General features: G+C 34.6%; 1 protein-coding gene across 27 annotated transcripts in view; it reads right to left on the bottom strand.

Annotated features, from left to right (window-relative positions):
- Positions 1-26549, bottom strand: part of DLG2 (discs large MAGUK scaffold protein 2) — a 1668408-nt gene that overhangs the window by 457801 nt on the left and 1184058 nt on the right. For all 27 annotated transcript variants that reach the window (XM_036221811.1, XM_036221806.1, XM_036221807.1 and 24 more), the window contains one exon: positions 2477-2646. In XM_036221811.1, the coding sequence (XP_036077704.1) occupies positions 2477-2646 (170 nt within the window). The remainder of the gene's footprint in view (positions 1-2476; positions 2647-26549) is intronic.

Raw genomic sequence — 26549 nt, 5'->3', positions numbered from 1 at the left:
AGGCAAAGATCCAAAAAAATGTATTCCTGGTAAAATTAGAGTTCTGGCTATGGATTCTGCTGGAGGTCATCAAGTGACTCAGCTAGCAGGAGGCCTATTAATGAACGGTAATACTTTGCCCAGTGCTTAAAACTAGTATTTGCTTTACAGTTGTGTTGAATAATTGAACTGTAAACATATCTATACATTATACGTAGTATATCTTTTTAATAGAAATAGTGTGATGCTCATTTATTTAGCTTTAAAGCTCCTTGCAAATATAATTTTAATAAATATGTAGGAGAGAATATTCTTTCTTTTGTACTGCCAGAACCTGTGGTATGGAAATGCTGTACTTCTTTTCCTTTTTTCCTACATTTAATTCTGTGATTTTACTGATTTAAATTTAGCCCATGATGAATCCGAGTATTTTTTATTACATTACCAAACAATTGTTATGAAGGCTAAAACCATACGTAGCAAAGAATACTATAAATAACATGTAGCTAATATTTGCTGGGCAGTCATTATTCTAAACACTTAATGTGAATTGATTCACCTAATCCTCACAGCATCTCTAGGGGCAAGAGCTATTATTATTCACATTTTGTAGGTGAGAAAATTAAGGCTCAATGACTATGCAATTTGTTCAAGGTCAAAAAGCTAGTGATCTGAAGAATGTGAAAAATGATATAAATAGAGCCATTTTCAAATGAAGTCAGAGCTGTTACTCCTCAAACCTTGGGAATGTTTGAACTGGGTAAAATAACCTGTGAAATAGGCTAAATCAACATTGTATTCCATATAACCATTTGTAAAGCTGATAGGAAAGCAGACATTCCATCTATGAGGACTGGATATTAAGGTTATTCTTTAGAATTAGCACCATTATGTATAGCTAGAAAATAATTTAGCTTATTTGTACATATAGAAATTCCTTCCTTGGTTAATTGGCACCAATAGAAATTCCTTCCTTCTGTTCATGTAATTATTTCCCCTCCCTTTCTCATAAATACCTTTTGCCTTCATTTCATAATTGAGACACTATTTGTGTTTCTACCTGAATCAATGCTTCCCTGAAGTGTAATTCTTTTTCATTTCAAATAAACACTTGTTTCCTCCTACCTTGCCTTTCTATGTTTAGGTTAACAAGAGCTAGGGTGCACACCTAGCATTTTGGTCCTGGAGTTTGCACTTTTAACTAGCAAGCTCTGCTGCTCATCATGTGCTGGATATCAGTTAACTTCTTAATTCTCATAAACCCCATGGGATAGATGCTACCAATATGATTCTCATTTAAAAATGAGGGGATTGGTCCAACCAATGTCACTCTGCTAGTAAGTGGCAGAACCAAACAGTTCTTTAAATTCAGTCCTGTCAGAATTTTGAGATTTAAAAAAAAAATTAATTTTTTATGGTGCTATTGGTTAATGAAATCTAGTAAGTTTCAGTTGTACACTTTAACAGTAAGATATATATACTTACATTGTGTGTTCACCTCCCATAGTTAGATTTCTTTCTGTCACCACATATTTGACCCCCTTTACCCCATCTACCTTCCCTCTCCCCCCACCCCCTACTCTCTGGGAATCACTAGTCTGTAGTCAATGTCTATGAGTTTCTGAGATCTTAAATGCCATCCACTACTGCCTTCCAGAGAAGGTGATGTGCCCTATTTATTTTGAATCATATATAGCATTAGAGACTAAATCGATTTAAGGGAAAGAGAAATGATTTACTAAAATAGTAACCATCCACTTATAATCTTCTAAAATATTTAAAATACTTAAGTTAGTTATTAGTTTTTTTTTTAAAGTATGTGAAATACTATTAAGCTAATATTAAATGTCATCATTCTGAAGAGCATAGCTCAAAGAACTATCCTTAAAAACTAATATAGTTATCCATCTCACTGTTTATGTGATCCCCCAGGGTAACTGCAATTATCTCAAGAGAGGTAATGTTTGTGAACATCTTAAAAAACTGAATTTTATCTTATTTTGAGTACTGCAAGTATAAATTGTTATATAGTACTTGTTGGGTATAACATGAGAATATTATAAAATCAAAACAAATCACAACAGTGTTTTAAAAAGAGATAATTGTTATTTCAGAATAGACTATTATTACCATTACTATTTTCCCAAATGAGATGGGTAACCATTTGTATCTGAAAAATTAGAGTACTAATATGCAGGCCAACTCATGATGATTCGGTAAGATGTAAAATTTATAGAAAAAATATAAATGGCTGTTGTTATTGTTTATAAGGACATTCTTACATAAATCTATCCTTTCCTTCTTTGGGTTCATATTTAGAGCTTTGGTTTCCTTTACCCTCTGTAACAACCACTACTGCAGGATTTCAGATCTCTTGGTAGACACTGAATGTTGGAGGATAAAAGAAGGGAGTACATCGGAGATGAGTTATGGCGTAAACTTCAGCCAAATGGTTTGTCATTGGTATCCTATTATCAATCATTCATGGTTTTATTACCTTTAGGCCCTTTGAACAGTTTGATTTCCACGACAGTCTCCAAAATGGGTCGTCTTCTGCGCACGTACAGCCGGACGATAGAGCCCGCCTCTTTGAGGGCTTCCACGGCCTTACTGTGGGAAACCTCAGACACGTCGACCTCATTCACCCGTAAGATACAGTCGTTGACCCTGAAAGGAAGAAAAAAGACGTGAACGTCAGAAGTAGCTAGGAGGATTTCTTAAAGAATAGTGTGATCATCTGACCTTAAGAAGTAGGAGAGCAAAGAATATAAGCAATTTTAAAATGCTTAAGTTTGGACAGTATTTGAGATGAAGGAAATTAAAAAAAGAAAAACAAACTCAGTTTCCTTAGGCTTCCCCATACAAACTACACTATAGTCAAATCCTACCCTGAATTCCAGTCTACTCTTAATGGGATTGCATCACAAGTGGTGTAGTTAAAAGAACACATATTTTAAAGTCTCTGCCAGTTACCTCATCATTTTGATTGATTTTAATTGGTTAGACTGAAGGTTACAATTTTACTTCTATGGGCTATATAGACATAGCAAATGTAACTATAAATTAATTTTCTTAAATTCTTAATTTATTAGTTACAGAAATAATATGTGATCATTTTAGAAAATCTGAAAACTGTAACAATGCAGAAAGAAGAAAAAAATATATTCAACTCCATCACCAAAAATAAACTTCTTAGTTCTCTGGCAAATTATCTTACAGTGTTTTTGTTTTTGTCTTTGTTTTTTCAACTTTGTCTCACAATATTACAGGTATTAAATCTCAGATTTCACCTCCCCCCGCCAAAAAAAAAAAAAAAAAACTCAGACAATTCTTGCCAAGGTACTCACTTTGAAACTAAGAATTATGATAAATTCTACTTTCCTTTTTGCCACTTTCTCATGGGAAAGAATAATTTGACTTTTTCAAAAGCTTGTCAGGTAGTTTATAGCTATGTAGCCATTGACTTCATATCTCTTTTATGGTTATGATAATAATTAATGATAATATAGTAATAATTAAAAGTATGAATCTTGAGATTAAAAAGATGTGTCCCTCATTCTGTATATCCTTTCTAGTGTTCCCCATCTCAGTTCCAGTGCTCCCCACCGTATTGCTCAGAGTAAAAAATGTTGCTTGACTCCTTTTTCCCATCACCACCACACATTCAGCTCTACCTGCAAAGTATATCTGCAGTCTATCCAGGTTTCCTCATCTGTGCTGCTAGCACCTGGTTGAAGTCAGTATCACCTCTCACCCGGATTACATCCACAGTCTCCTACCTACCCTCCCTGGATCCTCTCTTGTCTCCTTTCAGTCTATTCTCCCCACAGAGACCAGGGTAAAGTGAATATGGTTGCTTGCTTATTCACCTTCCATTCTCCAGTTCCTTCTCCCACACAATGACAATTTGTTCAGATCGATTCCTTAGCAAATATTTGTCAAATGAATGAAAGAATAAGTCTAAGTTCAATTATTAGGCCCTCCATTTTCAAAGTTTATAAACACTGGTAATGTTCTTAACCTTTTTAAGCCTCCATAGTCTCATCTGTAAAATAGATATAATAGTAACACCTAATATAAAGAATTGTGGGAATATTAAATATTAGCACGAATCCTGGTATGTAATAAACACCTAACAAATGGTTGTTATTGGTAGAGGTGCAAATTTGTTGATTTGTAACATTCTTAACTATTGAATCATTTTCATAATCTTGTGGAATAAGATATATTATTCACATTATAGAATGAGAGTTGTTCCAAGTGGGTAAGTTCTTTGTATAAAGCTGTCAGCTATTTGGGTAGAGAGTGGATATGATCTTAATTTCAAAATTTGGACTTTTTCTTCTTAGGACCACATGTAGTAAGTCTTCAATTCTATCAATAGGTTCTGCAACTTTAAGTGAAATGATGTATAACAAAACCAATTTACCATTGGCTAATCGATATAAACAAAAATTAAGTTCACATGGCATCTCATCAACATTATATCAAAATAACATTGAACAAAATGATGTTATTTGAGGACCTTCTGTACATCTAATGTGATGAACAGATTTATGTATATTGTGTACACCAATTCAAAATTATAACATGGTAGTAGAGATATTATATAAAAAGAATTGGCAGAATTTTCTATCATTTTTTCCATGACTTTTCTATACCTGTTTGAAGATCTGAGTTATAGAAATTATTATCTCAATAAGAACCCTGATTAACCTCAAAATCTTGAAACGGAACATTTCATTCACAAAGATTTAGTGATATCATTTCAAGATAAATGATATCACTAAATCTTACCAGGTTTAGTGATATTATTTCAAGATAAATGATATCACTAAATCTTAACAGGTTTACAGGTTTAACAGGTTTACACATACATTTCCTTTCTGACTAGCTAAATAAAATCACAGAAAAGTAACCAATTAAAATAGTTTTGAGAATGTAGGAATTAAGAGTATCAGCCTCCCTGTAGCAGCTGGTCCTTTGAGGGTGGGTAATTTTGTCATCTCATGATAATGCAAAAAACATAATGTTTACTATCACCCTATGCTCAGAATACTAATCATAACTTAAAACACTGCTGGCTGTAGAAAGGAGTGGCTGACACTAAAAAAAATTCTGGATGCTGTATCTATACAAACTTGAGTAAATTTTTTCCTTTTATATACAGTGGAAACCATGTCGATTGCTAGATTGAGGAAATCACAGCTTCAATCATTTATTTTTCCCTGAACATGTGGATGAAGTAGACAGCTTTAGTGCACTGAGAAGAGCATTGGGCTAGTAGTCAGCAGGCTTGGTTTTGAGTCCTATCTGTGTATCAGGTGTGTGAACCAGGGTTGTCGCTTCATCTCTTTGAACTTCAGTTTCCTATGGAAAGGGAGCAGGCACAGCCAGAGTTAGGAGTAACTAGATAGATAATGTATATGAAAAGGATGTATAAACTATCAAACACCACACATCTGAGCATTACAGCTATCGACAGGTGAGTCAAAGATGCGGTGCTCAAGGATTTTGTTATAAGGTGAACAGGATGAAAATTTTTAGAGGGCCTACTATGTGCCATACCATTCTTATTCACTCATACTTAAATCAGACCAAATATGAAGCACTGATTCTCATTTCACAGACAATAAAATTTTACTGACAAGGTCACAGTGTTGGTGAGGGCGTGCACATGATTTCTAACTGTTTTTGTCTTTTTTCTGTAGCTGATGATAATACCAAGTTATTCAAAACTAATTGTTTTAAATTAAAGAAAAAAAATAGGAGTGTGAGAAAAGGAGTTTATATTCAAGTTCTTAAAACAGAAAGGAAAGATTACCCACACTAGGACACTCAACTTCCTGTAATTTAAAATAGTATTTGGTTAGAGGGTCATAGCTATTTAAAATTAGATTAGATCTCTATTGGTAGATAATCTTTGTGAGTAAAGGCACCACTAGCATTCATTTTGAAACACATGCATTTATTATTAGCTTCATACTAAAAAAAAAAACTTTGTCCCAGTAAAAAGTGCAGCCTTTTTTTCCTATTTTTGAGTCATTGTATTAGAAAGCCATTTATATACAAATTTTCTCTCTACTCTACCCATATAATTATGTTGATAGTTTCACTCTTTCAGTATTTGTTGTTTCAGATATAAATCTACTACTTTTTTGTTGACTAGAATTTTCCATGAGATTTAAAGATTAATTTTAATCTTTTCCTAGTCTCATTTCTTTTGGATATTCTGGTACATTTCCTTGCAGAAAATATCTCAGAAACAAAAGAGATTTTATTATTCACATGTCCACAGAATCACATCTAAATTTTGCACTAAATAATTTAGTATTCTGGAATACTAAATGAACTAGTATCACTAAAAAGTCAAACAATATGTAAATTATTAGTTTCATTTTGAAGATATAATTTAAAATGACATTTAATGTATATTTTCTTTCATAGCTATTAACCATATCTGTTATGAAATATTTGTGATCTTGTACATTTTAAAGGATGTTAATTCATTAAAAATAATCACTAAATACTTGTGTTAGAATTTCAAAAATTCCTGTTCATTATACATTAAAAATACTGGGAAAAAAAGAGATAAGGTTTCAGCTCTGGTTCTCTGTAGATTTAGAGATTATAGATGTTTTTAAAAGCCTATTTCTACTTTTGTGTTTCTTCCAAAAGTTTTATATGGCTATGTATCACAGCAGAGAACCTAAGATCATGGTCCTGGGAGCCCATCACACCTGGATACAATAGAAGGTTGTCCCAGCTCTAGAACTTAGGAGCTGCGTGACTTTACACAAGTCACTTGACATCGTGAAGCCTCAAGGTCTTCATCTGGAAATAGGGATAATAAGATTACTGTATGGATTAAATGAGGTAATGAATGTGAAATACTTAGTATAGTGCCTGACCAACAGTAAGGTATTATAAACTTGGAAAAGAGAACAGGATGACTGCAGAAGAAAGGATGTGAAGAAGCTGTGAAGGGGAGGAAAAAAGGTGCTTTACAATCAAGATACTGAAAGAATTTTTGAAATTTTGTATGAAGAGGGGAGGAAAAAATGTGATGAATGAGATTTGAGGGAGAAAAATAAGACTTTTAGTAAGTCTTACTTTCTGGAGTGTGGCTTAATTCTCCTTCCATTTTCCTCCTCCCCTACCACCAAAAAACCCAAAACAAAACAAAACAAAAAACAAATCAGTCAGGTGTTCTGATACAAACTATAGCTTTCTGGAAGTCTTGGCAAAAATTTCTGAAGATCAGCACACTTGGAAGATTTCCCACCAACTCATGGCTACTCTGTCCTTTCCTTTCTCAACTCTACACATCTAATCATACCCAGCCATGCTCAGACCCTCTCAAGCCTTGATTCAAAAGGAGGTTTTAGGTCTTGTGTCTGAAACTTAACTTTGCAGCAGCTATTGGTTATTATGAGGCATCCCCTAATTGGCTTATCCTTTATTGTCTCCACTTAGTACTACTCTCTTCGGTCAAATAGATGAATTAATTATAGACCAAAGGGCCACAGCATGGAGAAACCTGATCAATGTTTAATGTGCTAGATGAAATGCATTAATACATTATCAAATAGAAAACACTAGCTGGGGAATTATATTGCATGCACTTGAAGAGAACAATCAATCATCTGAAAAAAAAAACAGAATCTGTTTAAAATAAATAACTCCATAAATTTTATGTGACCTACAGCGAAACCAGAAAGCTCTAAAGATTATAGGACACCCAGTCAGTTAAATATAAATTTCAAAAAAATAATTATTATTCTGATAATTTTTTTTTAGTGTTAAGTACATTTTATGCCATGTTTGGAACATGCTTATGCTAAAAAAATTATGTATGTTTATCTGCTATTCGAATTTGGGTGTACTATATTTATAAAAAAAATGGTATTTATAAAAGCAGTGAACTGTGCTTATCGTACTGAACTGTAGTCTTTAGTTTATTCAGGTAGCATAATGCTTGTCATATAATAGGAGGTATTTGCATTGTGATATTACTTAATCAAAACAGAAACAGTGAAAGGTAGATATTGCTTTCTTCATTCTGCAACAGAAACTGAAGTTTGAAGAGGTTTATAATAATGGTAAGTGGCGTCTAGGTAATCTCAAAACTCATGTAGTACTTAAAACAGAAACAGTGAAAGGTAGATATTGCTTTCTTCATTCTGCAACAGAAACTGAAGTTTGAAGAGGTTTATAATAATGGTAAGTGGTGTCTAGGTAATCTCAAAACTCATGTAGTGCATCACACCTCTCTGGTTTGTTAAAAATAATTTTGGGACTTATTTAAGGAACAACCTAACTGTTGACCATTGGTAGGGTCAAGGATCATACTACAAAGCAGTAAAGCCTAGCCAAATAACAAAATCTAGATCAATGGTTTTCAAACTTTAGCATGCATTAGAGTTACTTGGAGGGCTTATTAAACCACGGATTGCTTGGCTCCACCCACTCCTAGAAAGCTTCTATCTCAGCTGGTCTGGAGCAGGAGAGAGAAGATTCACATTTCTAACAAGTTCCTAGGTGATGCTGGTGATGCTGGTCTGGGACCATATTCTGAAAACCATTGCTCTAGGTTTTGAAGGGTCACTCTACTTGGCTCGTGCACGGCTCATTCTAAAATGTACAGGTGTACTCAGTTTTATGTAGTCTCAATCGACTGTGATAAAAGTCCTGAGCTCTGGCCTGGATCGAATCCCCTCAGTTGCAGCTTTTCATTATTTGGAATGAAATCTCTAAGGGAATCTGGACCAGAAGGCTACAGCTGCCACACCATGTGAGACTGTGCATATGCGAGTCATTTTCCAGCACTCATTTTATATCTAAGGCTCTTTTCCTTTGGCAAAGACCAATTGATAGCCATTTCATTCTACGTTTTAAAAATAGGGCTTCTGCTCTTGTCTCTAATTCTGTGTGAGAGTAACTCGAGTTTATGATCCGTAGAAGCTATCTCCTAGAGTGAATATACTGTTTTTCTCTTTTCATTTACCACTTCATTTCCCTTATATAAAATGCTTGCAGGATTTTCTGCAGCTGTCATCTGGGAAAGATCACAGCTTTCCACAATGGGGTAAGAAATTGCTATTTCAGCGTCAGTGATTGGTCTTTCGGCACTTTCCCAGAAAAGAAGAGATGCCAGTAACAAATCTCGAGCCAGGTAAATTAGTGAAAACAACATGAAAAAGAGGCACGAATGGGAATTTTACAGGGAGAGGATCATAGGACTGGACATTACTTAGTCCACTCAGGCCAATGCTCTGTCCACACGCAGAACTGTATGTCAGATTTCATGAAACAAGTTCCCGGTGCCTCTCAACTAGATTACTACAGAAGTTTTCTAGCTGGTTTTCCTGAGGCCAAATTAAGCAGTCTCTTTCCACGTAATCCTAACACACAACCACAGCTCAGCTTCAGCTTCCTAAAGCAACCCTATCATCATCTCCTCTCACAAAATTCATCAAGAGTTACTTACCCTATATAAAATAAAATCTGTTTGCAATTTATTTTTGTATTCTTATTGTCTGGTACACAGTTGTCACTCAAGAATGAATGAGCATCATGGAAAGTTCTCTAAATCTAGCCCCTTTTACACCTCTCAAACTCCTGTTCCAGCCAATCCTCATACTCACTGTCCTGAGAATATAATGCACTCATTCCTGCCTCTAAATTTTATTTCATGGTAATTTCTATCTCTCATATGTCCAAACAAAACCAGCCACGTTCAAGGACAAGCTCACGCTTGATAGCCTCATGAAATGTTTCCTAATCACTCAAGTCCTCATTGCTCATAATGCCTGAAGTATATGCACAGTGGATCCTCATAAATGGGTGCAGCCACTATAGAAAACGGTATGTAAGTTTCTCAAAAAAATTAAAAATATAACTGCAAATATGATCCAGCAATTCCACTTCTGGGTGTTTATACAAAATCAACAGAAACACTAATTTGAAAAGGTATATGGACCCCTAAATTCATCGAAGCATTTTTTATAAGAGCCAAGATATAGAGACAATCTGAGTGCAATAGATAAATGGATAAGGAAGATGTGATATATATATCACATATATGTGTGTGTGTGTGTGTATGCATGCATATATATATATCATGCAGATGAAATATATCATTTGGTACTCATGTGGAACATAAAAGTGAGTATTACACATTAAGAAATACATTTTAAAATGTTGGATTTGATTTTCTATACTCAAATCTACTCTAATCCCATAAATTAATATAGATCAGCATATGTGAAATTTATAACTACATATTTTCTCATTCTAATTTGATTTAACTTTATAATACTGATGAACATTTCAATGAGAAGTTGAAAACCACAAGGGGCATGGTGTGGTGGGAAGAATACTAAGCTACAAAGATGTAAATTCTAATCCTGGTTCTGCCACTATCCATCTAATTAAGTCATTTTTGTCACATTTGTGTGTAAGTTGAGTTCAATAATTTTTAAATTTTCTTCTAGCTCTAGTGTTCTGTAAATCTAAGTTCAAGTTCAGCCTGACAACTATCTCTACTTGGGAGTGTGGAGTACATCTCAAATGGAGCAGAATACCAAATTATCCTTATCTCTTCTCCATAGACAACTTTGTACTTTTTATTTTCTATTAAGGTAAATCATTCCATCAAAAAACTAAGGAGTTTTCCTTCTCTCTCAGCCACACATCCAATCTGTCACATAATTTTTTTTTTTTAGATTTAGACTTTTTCTTTATCCCTAGTTATCTTACCTAAGATCTGACCCTTATTGTCAATCACCTAAATTCTGGAAATTTAACCAGTTTTCTTGCCTCTAGCTTTGCCCCTTATTTATAACCCTTCTTCCAGTTCATTGCCAGAATGATGTTATTGAAAAATATACCTGATTGCTTTATTCCTCTATTTAATAACCTTCAATTGCTCTTCATTTCCTATAGCAGATTTTCAAACATTTTCAATATTTAAGCGAAGCAGCTGTTTCTTCAAATGAAATCTTACTCGGAAGCCACATAATATATAATTGTTTATAGAGAACAAAGGCAGAGTTTCTGTGATTTCTGCAGTGGGAAGGGAAGAGAACGAGTACACAGCCTGTTGGAAGGCCCTCATTTGTGACTCCTCAGAGGGCTTAAGGCATCTGGAGTCCCACATATCACTGAGCAGGAGCTAGTGAGTACTGAAAAAAATCCAGGGCAAGCCCCTTCTCCAAGCCAAGTGCCCAGACACTGACCTATGCCTCCTGAAATGGGTATCTTTTTCTAATTCACGTAATGGCATCCTATGGTCCATTGCTCATGGGGCTCTGTGGAATATTAACTGAGTCCACCTGCCTTTTTTGATTAAGCTCAAAGACCTTCACATCATACCATATAAGCCTTTTTACAATCTGGCTTCTATTCATCTCCCTGGCCCTGCCTCTTACTATGTCATTATAGTTTCTTCAAATATCATGCAAGTTATTGATCCAGGTCTTTCTCTCTGCCTGAAACAGTTACTTCTAGACTCTATATTTGTGTGAGTATCTTACCCATTTTCAAGACTAATGCCCAGTCTGAAGTCACTTTAAAGTTAACGGGGAAGATAGAAAGACAAACTATTAAAATTCAGTGTGGTAACTGCTATGACAAGAGAAATATAGGGTATTGCAGGTGCATATAGTTTATCAAGGCCAATGAAAACTTCTTGGAGCAACTGAGGTAGCTGAGATCTGAAGGCCAAATAGAAGTTAACCAGGTGAATAAAGAGAGGAAGGAGTGTCCCAGGAATAGTTTAGTGCCTGGTGAGGTGAGGAGCAGAGATTAAGCCTTAAAGGACCTTGTAAGTTATGTAAAGGAATTGGACTAGAACTTGAAAGCAACAAAAAGTCATTGTAGTGCTTAAAGTTAGGATAGTGTTTTAGAAAGCGCTCCTTAGGTAGAGTGTGGATATACGGAGACTTGATTAGATTTTTGGGTTAGAGTTAAGATAAAAGAAGGTAAAGATTGTCATTAGAGGTCACTATATAATTGTGATAAAAGATATGGTAGCCTGGATTAGACCAGTGGTAGCAGCAGCCCGGATAGAGGGAAAGGTAAAGATGAGGAGTGGCTAATTAGAATCTACTAAATATGCAGATAGATTGGATTTAGGAAGTTAGAAAAAGGTGAAAATATTTTATTTAAATATTTATTATAACCTATAAATCATGAGTTACCTGACAGAAAAAAATTCTCTTATTCATTTTTGTATCTTTAGTGCTTACTGTGGTATCTGGCACTGAGATGCACTGAATAAATGTTTGATAAGTAAATGAATTTTAAAAGTGGGGAAGTTAGTCCTTAACATCTTCGCTGCAAGTATCCATGCTTTTCCCTCATCCTTTCCAGGGACCGTGTCCCATGAGAACTCTATGTCTTCTCATGTCATTTAATTTCTCCTGCTATAAATATAATTGACTCAAATTTAATTACCCTAAGAAATAGGCTATCATTCACAGGCATCTTTGTATTAAAAATAATTTAATAGAAAAAAATAAGTAAAAAGAAACTCCAGTAAGAGGGCAAGGTCTAAACAAAGCAATTGGTTATCAATAAGCTCTCTAATGGTAGCTGAGAAATATATCTAATACACACTCATATGCCCATTCAACCGATATTATTTATCTATCTATCTACTTATTTATTCATTCATTCATTCTCTCATTTTTCCAACCAGTATTTATTGAGCATCTGCTACATAGGACCAGGTACTGTGTAGGCACTGAGGACATAGAGGGGAATAAGAAAGATACCAATGGCCCCTGATACAGGGGGTAGGGAGGAGATTTACAGGAAGGTCACAAATCACATCATAGAAGAAGCAGCCTATATTACTTACGTAGGAAGCAGTTCTAGTAAATTAAAATCCAAGCTCTTTACCTAGGCCTTACTTGGCTCCCACTTCTCCTGTGCTCTCATTTTCTTCTATTCTCCCCCATTCCCCTTCGCATCAGCCACACTGACCCTACTTCTGTTTTCAATATGTGCCTAGTTCAATCCTGCTTTAGAGAACCTGTACTTGTGGTTCTCTCAGCTTTAAAAGTTTTTCTCTTATTTCTGCTTGACAAGCTCCCTTTTGTCATTAAGATCTTACCTTAAATGATACCTTCTTAGAGAAGCCTACCTTTATTACTGAATCTAAAATAGCCACGAGGCATTCATCCTATACCACTGTGCTTCATTCTCTGCATAGAACTCATCACTTATGATATTTCGTATGTGTTTATCTTTCGCTCAACTGACAAAGACATAAGTTTCTTAGAGCAGGAACCTTATCTGTCTTGTTAACCATTTTACACTTAATGCCTAGGACAGCACCAAGCCCATAGCAGACATTTAATAAATAGTGGAAATGAATTAATGAATAAATTAAGAGATACATGAATAATGGATCTACCTAGTTTAGATTAGGTTTGTCAACAATAAGTATATACAACCTTGCTGCCCAAATTTGAATTCTGATAGCTCTAGCTCAAAGACCACCTTAAATTAGAAGCCATAATTATTGGAACTATTTAGTATTGGCAAAGGCTGTGAGCAATTCTCTATACAGCAGATAATGTTAAGTTGCCTGGAGGCACTCATTTTTGAGGGTAGATGATTAGTGATGCTGTTTTCTGACCTTTTCTGAGCTATAATAATCAGCTGTTATTGTTTATGTGGTCTTATAATACTCATACTCCTCATCTCTTCCTAGGCTAATACATATTTCATAAAAGAAATTCAAATTAATTTTGTGGTGAAAACTCCTGACACATTTTGAGGTACTGGTGATATTTTGTGATTTCATAAAAGCGGAACTGAAACTCCCTGATTTAACGGTTGAAATGGTGTTTCAAATGGTATGCTCAGTCCCTTACATTTGTCTCAGCTGTAGAAGTCAAATTCCGAGGCCTGAGGATGCTAGTAGGAGGATTAGAGGCACCTAGAAGGGCACCTTTGCTTACAAATTTCTTCTTGCTTTCAGTAGTTGGAGTTCATTTGAATTCACAATTTCCTCTTTTAAAATACAAAAAAAAAGAAAGAAAGAAAGAGAGAAAGAGAGAAAGAGAAAAAGAGAGAAAGAAAGAAAGAGAGAGAAAGAGAGAGAGAAAGAGAGAGAGAAAGAGAGAGAGAAAGAAAGAAAGAAAGAAAGAAAGAAAGAAAGAAAGAAAGAAAGAAAGAAAGAGAGAAAGAAAGAACCAACAATCAAAAATGTTGGTATCTGTTATTCATACATTATCCATAACTATCCATGTAGATAACAGGACTTTATTTCAGAGTAGATGAGGAGACCCTATGAGGGTCTAAATATTCTGGTCAGCTTGCTATCATTCAGTCTGCAATGACAATCTCTAAACCCTTGTTTTCCTACATTAATTCCAGGATATAGTTCACTTTATACTTCCGAGAGGAAAAAGAAGTAATGTGATAAAAGTCCCTCGATTTATTATATCAGTTTTACATTCCTAACTACATGCAAACTATGCTCTTCCCTCCTGCAGTTGAGGGAGGAAGCGTCCCTTCTGATACCAAAGGTCCATCAATTCAAATTTTCTTAAAGACCTCACTTGTTCATTTAATCTCTTTATATACTGTATCTTAAAACCCAATCTCTCTACTTAACATTCTCTGAACATTCAAACTCGCTCTGGTATCTCCTATTTTTTGAAAAGCTGTCCATTGACGTGACATCTCCCTTTAGCTACTCTCCTATCTCTTTCCTCTTCACAAACCGAGTTTATCAAAAGAGCTATTAATACACACTCTCTATTTCTTCTTTCCCAATCTTTCTTTATCCCATTCTAACCCAAACCACTCGCAATTCCTCTACCAAGAAAAACATAGAAAATGTTCCCATTAAATTCACCAATAAACTGCTTTTGGCCAAACCTCATGCAATCTCTTTAGTTCTCATCTTAGCTGAACTCATAACAATGTTAAGGCCAGTTGCTTGCTTTCTCCTTGAAGCACCCTTCTCTGGGCTTCTGTGACTCTCCTGCACTTCTTCCTATCATTCTGGTAATGTTTTTAAATCATCCTAGTTCCATTGTAACCTATTCATCTTCATACTTACAAGACAAAAGCAAGAGCAAAACAAAATCAACCTATGCTCTATTTTGCATGCTTTAAGTTCACATATAACTTTATCATCATAAGTTTAAATAGTAACAAAAGATAGAATTTCTGGCCTATTGTAAATTATAAAATTGTATTTTTAATTATTACATCATTATTTCAAATGTATATAGTGGAATGTAAATACATACTAATTTTTTAAAATTTGAAATCTATGCTCATCAGTTTAAAATATAAATTAAGATCTTTTTGAGCAGTTGGAATTACATTGTTTTTTCTCTTTGAACTTATGTTCCTATTTCACTTCCATAGAATCTATCCTAACATACTTTATGCTATAATATCTTAATGAATCACCATAACATACTTATATGAAACAGAAGTGCATGTACAAATATAAATCCTATGATTTTTTCAAATTTCCTATGATATATAACTCTAAATATTAAATTTTTTCATCTGGATTGAGTTATCATGATGATTATTAATAGTACACATTGGTAAAAATAACCTAAATATACTATAAATTTCAACCTATAAATTTAAAACAAAAAAATGTAATTATATTGGGGATTTGTTTCTTAATAGAGTAGAGCTTTTTAAAACTAACTCATGTTCCCACTGATGGATATGAGTTAAGGGTAGAATGAGATAAGCTTCCAAATTCTATTTTTCATTTCTACAAATGTAAATGCTGAGAAAACTTGTTTACATAAAGAAGTAGATGAGAATGGGAGGAGAGCTTTAAGTTCCTTTCAAGTTATATGCCTCTAATCCTGTGATCTGTGGTCAGCACTATTGTAATAATCTACCAGATGACAATTGCTTTTCAATTTTATTAACAACAGAGAATGGGAAACCACATGATTTATATAAAAAAATTACTTATCTATTTATCTAAGTCATTGACACTCTCTCCTAGGCAAGGATATTTCAGATTATTATTTACACCTAGTAGTAAAATGGTACTATTAAGTAGTTAAATAGTAAATAATAGTAAGTGATAAATGGAGCCATAGTAAGATTTGAGATGGGTAAGACATATGTTTATGTTTGCAAAATGGAAGAAAAGCAATTATAAATACAAAATTAGGAAAGAAGAATTAGTATAAACCTGTAAACTACTTCTTGGCAGGTCAAATTAAAGACCTGAGAACCAAGTCCCATAAATTTGTCCATGTACTTCTAGGTGTATGCATTACTCAATTTAAAAATCTCTGGTCTAGCCCATTTCAAATATTTAGAATTATTCAAGACTCCGTCCTAGGTCCTCTTCTTTTTTTATTCTATATGTTTTCAAAGTAGTCTCTTAATTTCCTTGCCTTTAAAGATTTCTAATTATGTCCTTAGACAGATCTCTCAGAGTTCCCAGTCTGTATATTCAACTACCTATTTGATATTTCCACTTGAATTCCTCACAGGCATCTTAAACCTAACATTGTCCAAAATGGAATTTATCTTTCAACTATGTCTCTTCACCAGTCTTTGCCAATTGTTATCCTCCATAGTTCAAAGTCATTCTTTGGTAATTTTACTAGATAGTGAACTCTATGAAATGAAGGATTATTGTGTACTCAGTATTGGGTATATGGGACCCAGGACAGAGAAAGCACTGATGCTTTATTTAAAGAAAGTCTCTTTCCCTCATATCCCACTTCACATAATTATTAAGTTTTATCAAGTTTACCCCTTAAGTATACTTTCAAATCTGTCCACTTCTCTGTATTTTTTGTTGGCTTCTTAGTCCAGACTCCTATCATATATCATTTAAATTACTGTAATAGCTTCTTAAACTGTACTCCCTGCATGTATTTTTATCAGTCAATCCAGATTCCTACAGTAATCAGAGTGATCTTTATAAATAACAATTTAGTTCAGCCATTTTCTCATTGAAACATTCAAAGTTTTATGTTGCTTCTAGAAGGATAAAGAATAAATTACTTACTATGGCATCCAAGGTTCTCTCTGCCTGAGTCCTCATATTCATTTCATTTTCATCTCGTGGCTGTCCATCATCTCTCACCAGCTCTAGTTCCAGTGGCCTTTTCCCTATTCCTCCTCAGGCTTTTAAGCATATTCTCTCTGCCTGAAGACTCCTCCAGACCTTTGCACTTGGCTTACACATCCCCTTTATACCTCAATTTAAATATCTCCTCCCTTCAAGGCTTCCTTTGGATACCCTAGACTAGATTCGTTTGTTATTAAACCTTTCATAACTTATGTATTTTCCTTCCATAGCACTCACTTTGACTCTAAATTTGTTTATTATTATATTGAACTGAAAGCTCCGTAAAGACACAGATTCTTTTCTTATCTTGTTTTTCTGCTCTATTCCCAGCTCCAAGTATTTGATACATTGCATAGTACTCAGTATATGTTTATAGAACACATGGATTAAAAAAAAAAAAATCAGAGCAAAATGAAAGAGTCAGTGTCGGTTTAGTAAATACTTGCTTTATTCCTCATGTTTGGTCGCTTCACTTAATTTTCCAACTTCAGTTACTTGTCACTGGAGTAGATGACAGTGACATCAGCTCACTCAAGATATCTTACCCGACTACACTGAAAATCCAGAGACTACTTCCTCTCACTTCCCACATTCATACAAAAGTGGCTCTGCTCATTTCTCTTTTTAACTCAGATTTGCATATTTGGGAATGCAGAGATAAGTGTATGACACATAAAGCAGCTCTAGCCCTTTCACATCCAGCCCGACAAGTTAATCAATAGAATGTCTTTAAATGAAGCTCTAAAATATACATGATTTCATAATAATATATACCTGGGACAATAAATAATTCAGAGATTATTTGTGTCTTAACACAAATAGGAATAAAGGAAGAAGTTAATAATCTATTCTTTAATTCATTGTTTTCTGGAAGTATTGCTTTTTTCTCGCCCAATGGTCTGCCTTTCTCTTTAATCATTTACTACTAAGCTAGATTGTAATAATTAAAAAAGTTAATAGAAGGTAGGACTAGAAGTGAAATTATATCAATGTTTTAATTAGTAGTAGGATATTGTGGATAATAAATTGGGGCCCTAATATTTGTGTTCTAAATACTAGACTAACTTTTTCATGACTGAAAACTATTTGGGCCGATTTCAGATAACATTCCGGTCTTTAGGTCACCTGCCTGAGGATGACTTATAAATTGTTGTAGAGTGTTGGAGCAACACCAATACTGAAAGCTAAAAGAATCTGAGCATCACTTAGGTATATTTGAATTTTTAATTTTTAACACTATGACATGGGATGTTGGTAGAACTCTGTTCATAGATTCTTAAGTAAATGTACAATTATTCATCTGAAGATAATTGTAGCTATGTACTATGGTGGGAAGAATATGGATTTTGGAATGAAACAGAATTTTGGCTCAGCTGCTTGTAACTTAACCTCTTTGAACCTCCAAAAACTCATGGAAATAAGTTTAAAAAATGGCAGCTCTTTTTCATTCTAAATGTCTTTTATGGTAAGAGATTGTAAGATGTTACAGGAAATGAAATAGCGAGTAAAAAACATGATATTACAGACACAAAGACTAGTGAGTGATGTATTAAAGGGGAATTAGAGGTTTTCATGTTTCTTTTCTTCAGATATTGCTATCAAGAAAATAAATGTCATCTAAAGCAAATATAAATGCTTTATCATTAAGACGAAGGAAAATTTATTCTCTGTAAATCGGGTTGAAGGCAAAAGTTACCACCGCAAAAAAAGTTACTCTCACAAAATTCAATATGAGAAATCTTAAAAGCCAAGAACTCTACCAATGACATACACAATCAATTTATTTTATTTTTACTGGGCCCTAAAACTCAGCAAGTATATTTCCCTATTGGACCTGCCAATTAACCTGTAAAGGATTAATGTTCATTCATGGGCACTTCATGGGGAGTCCATAAGGCCTAGTAGAGGTGACCACTTAGGATCTGCTTCCTTTCTTCCAGAACAAGCATACTCTGGAATTTCCTGACTGCAGCCCACTTCAGTAGTTGTGTGTGGACCTCTTTCCAAGTTCAAGTTCCTAAGGGTTGATGGTGTATCTTTATGTATAACCTAAGGCTCAAAATTGGTCAAAGGACAATTATTTGCAGTGGGTATGGATGAAGCTTGGATGTGCAAGTGTTATAGCTGCACCGCCTCACTCCCACCCCTCCCATCCAGGCACTTCATGGTACGGGAAGCGGCTAGGAGTAGGAAGAGGAGATGGGAAAGGGCTCGGAGCTGGGGACTGGGCATGTTCTCCCTGTGCTGAAATTTCCTGATGCAGAACTCAATTCTAAATTCTACCTGGCTTCTCAGCCTCAGGTTCCTCTAGAAAACTAAAGTGCAGATGTGGGTGGGTGTGAGCTGTGGAATAATGGAGAAATATCTGTGACTAAAAGTTGCCCAGCTTGGACTGGACAGTGTGAAACCTCACTCAGAAGATGATGTGCAAGTCACCTTTTTACTGTTGCTACAGCACTGGCAAAGGAGCTGGATAGATGTTAAGCATCTCTAACTATTAAGCCAATTTGCAATGACCTGATGCTTTCACAAAGCTGAACATATTATTAGCCCTTTCTAAATAACAATATATTTTCTAATGGCTTGTAAAAACCATTCTTAAAAATAATTGGTATTACCATTGAACTAGAAACCAGATCATTTGAGAGTCTTTCCCCCACCCCACCCCACCACACCCCGCCTTCTCCCAAATCATTTTATTTTGGTCTAGTTTCCAAAGAGCTATTTGCTAAAATCAATACCAAATATAGTTTCAGAGTATTAGAATAACAACAGGCCTTCTTGGGATACTATTAGACATAAATAGTAAATGCCTTCTCAGCATTCAAAATTGTTATCGGCTCTTTGCTATGGGAATGTAATGAACATTACAATGTCTCAGAGCTATAGGTTTAATCAAAACAAAGGGTTGATTTCCTGGCTGTGATAATAGCATTCCCAAATGTCTAAGATTGTCAACAAAAATCAAATGATCAGAAATTGATTTTAAAATTAAAAATTCCCAAATATCCTCTAGCATACTCCTTTTATGGAGGAAGATGCTAAAGTTAAGGAGGTTATGTAACCTTCTCAAGGTCTCAGAGCTAGTTAGTGGTAGAGAACCCCAGATCTCTCTCTTATCTTCACTAGAGCAGTGTATCTTGTCAACTTTCAATCTGACCTGGAAGTTTGAGTCAACACCTCAAAGTAATGGCAGAAATTTGTCCTTATAAACAAAGCGGTGGCTAGGATTAAATTAGAATATCTACATCCTTATGCAGACAACCTTAAGGTTGTCTTAACAATTCTATTTTTCCTTTGCCAGGAATCAACATATGTTTTCTTCCTTAAGTATATTTGGATAATTGGACCTTAAAAAACACAGTCTGAATTAATGCTCCTAAGTTTAATGCACTTCAGAGATTTGTTTGAATTTTGAAAATATAAACTTTTCTCAAAAAATCATTTTTATAAATTACTGATATTTTATTAGCTGAGACATAGGTCAAATATCTGCTAGTGTATCTTTGAAATGGGAACATTGTGTGATATTTGCCTACTTTAAAGATTATTTAGACCACACAGCCATGGAGTCCGAAACAAAGGTAGTCTCTACTTGATGAACAGATTAAAGAAATTGCCTAAAGAACAGAACTTCAGATGAATTCTATCTATAACTTGACAGCAATATGAAGGATTTGTGAGCTTTCTGAAACTGGAAGAAAAATATCCTCAAATTTGTAAATAAGAATGAATATTTTATGCCAGAAAAGAATGACTGGACATTCTTTATAACAGATTGAGATATAATCCACATACTTTAAAATTCACTCTTTTTTTTAAAGTGTACAATTAAGTGACTTTTAGTATATTCAGAGAGTTGTGCAACTTTTAGCACTAACTTATCTCAGAACATTTTTATCATGCCTCAAAGAGATCCTATCCTCATTGTCAATCCCCCGCAACCACTAATGTACTTTCTATGTACACAGATTTCTCTATTCTGGACATTTTGTAGAAACACAATTGTACAATCTGTGAACTTTTGTATCTGACTTTTTCACTTAGAATACTGTTTTTAAGGTTCATCTATGATGTAGCATACATCAGCACTTCATTCTTTTTCATGTCGGAATAATATTCCATTGTATGCATGTGTCACAATTTGTTTATCCATTCATCTGTTAATGAACATTTAGGTTGTTTCTTCTTTATGGCTATTATAAGTAATGTTGCTATGAATATTCAGGTACATGTTCTTTCATGTGGACAAATGTTTTCAATTTTCTTTGAATATAGACTTATTAGTAGAATTGTCATTCATGTGGTAACTCTTAAATTTTGAGAAACTGTTTTCCAAAATGTTTTCCAGACTTTTCCAAAGTGGCTGCACCATTTTATCTTCTCATCAATGGTGCATGGGGGTTGTGATTCTCCACATCCTGGTAACATGTGTTGCTACCTATCTTTTTGATTATATCCATCAGACTGGGTGTGAAGTTGTATCTCATTGCAGTTTTGATATGCAGTTCCCTAATGAATAATGATGTTGAACATCTTTTTATGTGCTCATTGGCGATTTGCATATCTTCGTTAAAGAAATATCTATTCAAATCTGTGGTTGGCTGAATAATAGCTGCCCACAGAAGACCAATTCCTAATCTCTGACCTGAGAATATGTTACATTGTAAGTCAAAGAGACTTTACAAAGAAATGTGGTTAATTACAACTGTTAGATGGGGAAATTATCCTGAATCATCTGTGTGAGTCAAATGTAATCACAGGAGCCCTTGTAAGAAGGAGGCAGTAGAGTTATTATCAGAGAAAATATACGATGGCAGAAGCAAAGGTTGGAGTGATGCTCTTTGAAGAAGGAGGAAAAGAGTTATGAGCCAAGGAATTCAGGTGGCTTCAAGAATCTAAGAAAAGGCAAGAAAAAGCATCTCCCATAGATCCTCTGGAGCCACCTTGTCAAGATCTTCAATTTATTCCAGTGCATCTTGTTTTGGATTCCTGAACTCCAGAGTTATAAGATAATAAATTTTTAAAATTTTTAGTCGCTAAGTTTGTAGTAATATGTTATAGCAGCAATAGAAAACTAAAACGAAATCCTTTGCTGATTTTTAAAATTATGTTATTTTCATTTTTATTACTGAGGTGTAGAAGTTGTATATTCTGGATACAAGTCCCTTATCAGAGATATTACTGCAAATATTTTCTTCTATTCTGTGTTTTTATTTTTTTTTAACTTTCTTAATGGAGTATTTTGAAGCACAAAAATTTTTAATTTTAATGAAGCCCAGTGTTTTCTTTCGTTCTTGTGCTTTGGGTGTCATATAGAGAAACCAATGCCAAACTGAGGTCATGCCTATGTTTTCTTTTAAGAGTTTAATAGTTTTAGCCCTTACATTTAGGTCTATGATCCACATTGAGTTATTTTCTGTGTGTGTGTGTGATATGAGGTAAGGTCCCAACTTAATTATTTTGCATGTACATATCCAGAAGTTTTAGCACAATTTGTTTATAAAAGATGGGAGTGTAGCATGTTTGCCATAAAGCTATTTCATTTAACCCATAGTGCGATTTCTCTTTTTAGATTACATAACATTTGATCAAAATAGGAAACAGCAGGAAATGTCTTTCCAGCTATGAAAGACTATATGTGGGTGCCTAGTGTTCCACCAGATACATAGCTGAAATTATTCTTCTTGTTTAGAATTTTTTCTGTGTAGCTCAAAATTGTTCAGAACTTATCATTACCAGTTACCATAAAATCACTTGTTAAGCAACTTTTGTTTTTGTTTTTGTTTTGTCTAAGCAGGATATCAACACATTTAGGGCTGATAATATTGATAGAGGAAATTAAAGGGCAGGGGGCTCTTCTCTTTCACTCCATAAAAATGAATCCACTAAGATCCCAATCATACTTCCTTCTAAGGAGGGTGTAATTTGCATTGGATAATGAAGTCTCCCTTCTCATGAAGGTCTTGTTCATGTCAACATTTGGGCTTATGTGCTATTTAAGCCTCAAAACAATAATGAAAGAAAAGTTCACTTGGCTTTGAAGACTTTGAGAGTCTCTATCTTTGAATGAAAAATTTAGAATAATCATAGTCATTTGGTGCAAAAATCACTTGGGTACAGTGGAAATTGACGTCTTAGACTTGGTGACTCATGAGGTTTCTGTTTGCAATCATCCAAACTCATGAAAGTTCAATGTGGAGAGGTATTCCAAGAACTTAGCAATCTCTTACACTGTTTCACTAACTTGAAATCTTTTATTTCCTTAAACAATCTGAAAGTGGGGCTTGGGCATAAGTTTCAGACTGTGATGCTTAGAAGATACTCCCTTCCCTCTGCTTGGTGCTTTGCATATTTTCAGAAAATATTTGTTTGTCTTCTCCATTTCCAAGCGATATGATGTCTTCAGTTCCTAATGATTACATATGATTTGTTGTCGTCTTTCTTTTCCTTCCCTTTGTCCCTTTTCCTCCCCTTTCTTACTCTCTTTTTTTCTCATGTTCTTATTTAAAATCACTAGTGAGTTAATGCAAAACAAAAGAGTGAACTGCCAAATAACAGCCAAAAGGACAATTTAGTAGTTTATACACAGGAGATGCGTTCTTTAAATATTAGTCTTTGACCTTTCAATTTTGATCGGTATAGTCAAATTTCAGTCTGATAAATACTATTCTTGTTTGAAATCAACATGTATGTTACCTTGACTTTTATAAGAAAAAAACCCCCAACCTTATCTGTAAACAAACACAGAAGGAACATATGAAGCAGTAGACTTGTTTTTTTTTTTTCCCCCATCTGGGAATAGCAATGATTGTGCTGAGGGCTAAGAAATTAAATTGTGTCACTTGTCAGGAAATTGGCAAGCAGCCATCTTTTCTGCCTGCTACTACATGCTGCTTTTGTGCTGTGGATGGGTTTAATAAATGCACTGTTGTGTAAAATGTCATTGCCGCATCACCAAGCAGAGGCTATCATGTGATAGTTCTCCTCCAGGATGACAGATCATTATTGGTCCTCAGCAATTCAGGGACTTGAAACCACACAGGGGGCATTTTTATGGTTCAGATATAAAAGTAGAAATAAAAATAATTTTTTAAAGCATGGAATTATATCTACTTTTCCCTGGAAGAAAACCTAATTTTTATTCCAAAATGTTCTTACTTTAAAGACAGGTTATGCTATCAAATTTTAATAACTACTTCTAAAAGGAAAAATACAAATGGCTAGTTACATTTTTTAAAAATTCAATCTTACTCTTAATAAAATAAAGGCATAGCAAAGAAATATACCATTGTTTGCCTTGGTAAACAGTCCCAAGCTATATATGCCTAAGCACATCCAATGCTTACAACATGTCATAATATAGGCCCACTCCAACATTGTCGGTGTATGTAGAATTTGGTACAATCTTTCTGGAAAAAAATTGAGTGCTATGTATCAAAATCTTTAAAATGTTCATACTTCTTAGTCCAGAAATTCTACTACTAGAAATATATTCTGAGAGAAATTATAAAAAACAGGGTCAATAGTGTCTTCCAAAAGATTCAGTTATTTAAAATGCTAAAAAACTGAAAATAACTTAAACTCCCAACAACATGAATAGTAAATATATTATTAACCAGGAATTAAAATATTTGTAAAGGATTTTTTAATGATATATGAAAAGGTTCATGAAATAATATTATGTGAAAATTAACAAATATTAAATATTATATAGAGCATAATCTAAACAAAAGAAAAAGTAGCAAATTATGATTCATATATATAATGGGATATTACTCAGCCACTAAAAATATGAAATCCTACCATTTGCAATGACATGGATGGACCTAGAGGTTATTATGCTGAGTAAAAAGAGTCAGACAAAGGTAAATACCATATAATTCCACTTATATGCAGAATCTAAGGAACAAAAAGAACTAATCAAAAACAGACTCACAAATACAGTGGAAAATTTGTTCACAGAAGGGAGAGGGGTTGGGGGACTGAGAGAATGGGGTGAAAGTTTAAAGAAGTACAAATTAGTAGTTAACAGTTGGTCATGGGAATGCAGAGCATGGCAGAGGGAATACAGTTAGCATTAATATGAAGCCTAGGTAGAGGGCCGGAGGAGGGAAGGAGCAATTGGGGGAACCATTTTATGAACTGTATAGATGTCTAACCAATGTCCTGTATACCTTAAACTAATTTAAATAAATAATTTTTTTAAAAGCAAAAAAAGAAGTAGCAGAAATAAATGTACAAAAATATTAATAGTAATCGGCTCAAGTATAACAATCAATATGTTGTGTTTTGTGTAGTTTTTGTCTACTCTTCTGAAATTTTATACATATTCCAAAAAGACAATTATTATATCCGTAAACAGATGTACACAAAGAGTTATACTTAAAAAAAGGTTGCATGGGAAAAAGATTTCTGTCCAAACAAATTCACCTAAACTATCATATACTCTCTTGCCTGGCCTCTTAGCTCTCATCTTTCATTTTCCCTAAAGCTTCAGGCTCTCTCCCTCACTCCAGCTATCAGATGTAGTAACACATCTCAGGTGGTCCCTGTCTCTGCTGTCCCTCCCTTTGGGGGACTGGTTTCTTCCCTACTTTTGACTGCTTTTTCTGCCTTTTTTTTTTTTTTTTCTGACTGCTTTTTGACTCTTGCTTCAAGGTGGATGAAGGGCTGAGACTAGCCATGAGGCCTGATCAGTTTTTCTGAAATTTAGAGTTTGGTAGTGCTGGCAGAGGCCTCAATGGACAAGCCAGTCTACAGCCCACCCATAAATAAATTTCAGGGTCCAGAATTCCATAGTGCCATATTAGTTTTTTTATTGCTGTGTGACAAATTACTATAAATTTGAGTTTGAAGCAACATATATTTGTTATCCCAGAGTTTCATCGAGTTGGGAATCCAAGCCCAACTGAGTGGAGTCCTCTATTCTGGGTCCCTCAAGGCTGCAATCAAGGTGTCACCTGGACCACATTTCTTTCGGAAGCTTGGGCTCCTTTTCCAAGCATATGCGACTATTGAAAGAATTCAGGTGTATAACTGACGTCTCCTATCATGCTAGCTGTGCACAGGAGACTTGTGCTTTGTCTTAGCATCTACAGGTTGTCCTCATTTCCTTGCCATGTGGCCCTTTCCATAGGTCTTCTCACAGTATAGAAGTTGGCTTAGTCCAGGCCAGCAAGACAATCTTTTTGTGCCTTTAGAATATTCACTGGATTAGTTCAGGCCAAGATAGTCAACTGATCAGGGACCTCAATTACATTTGTGAAATCTATTTTGCCATATATAGTAATATTATCATAGGAGTGATATGGCATCATAGCCCTAAGTCCTGTTCACACTTAAGAGGAAGGGATTATATAGGGATATGGGTCACTGGGGATCATCTTATATTCTGTACTCCATAGGTATTCCTTCGTGGCTGTCATAGACTTGGACCTCAAGTTCAACATTCAGTTAAATGGCTGGCTTTGCAGGC

Source organism: Rousettus aegyptiacus, unplaced genomic scaffold, assembly GCF_014176215.1.
Source record: "Rousettus aegyptiacus isolate mRouAeg1 unplaced genomic scaffold, mRouAeg1.p scaffold_m13_p_5, whole genome shotgun sequence".
NCBI classification, from domain to species: domain Eukaryota; kingdom Metazoa; phylum Chordata; class Mammalia; order Chiroptera; family Pteropodidae; genus Rousettus; species Rousettus aegyptiacus.
The sequence above is the reverse complement of the archived record's forward strand: the minus strand, read 5'-3'. Positions and strand labels throughout refer to the sequence as shown.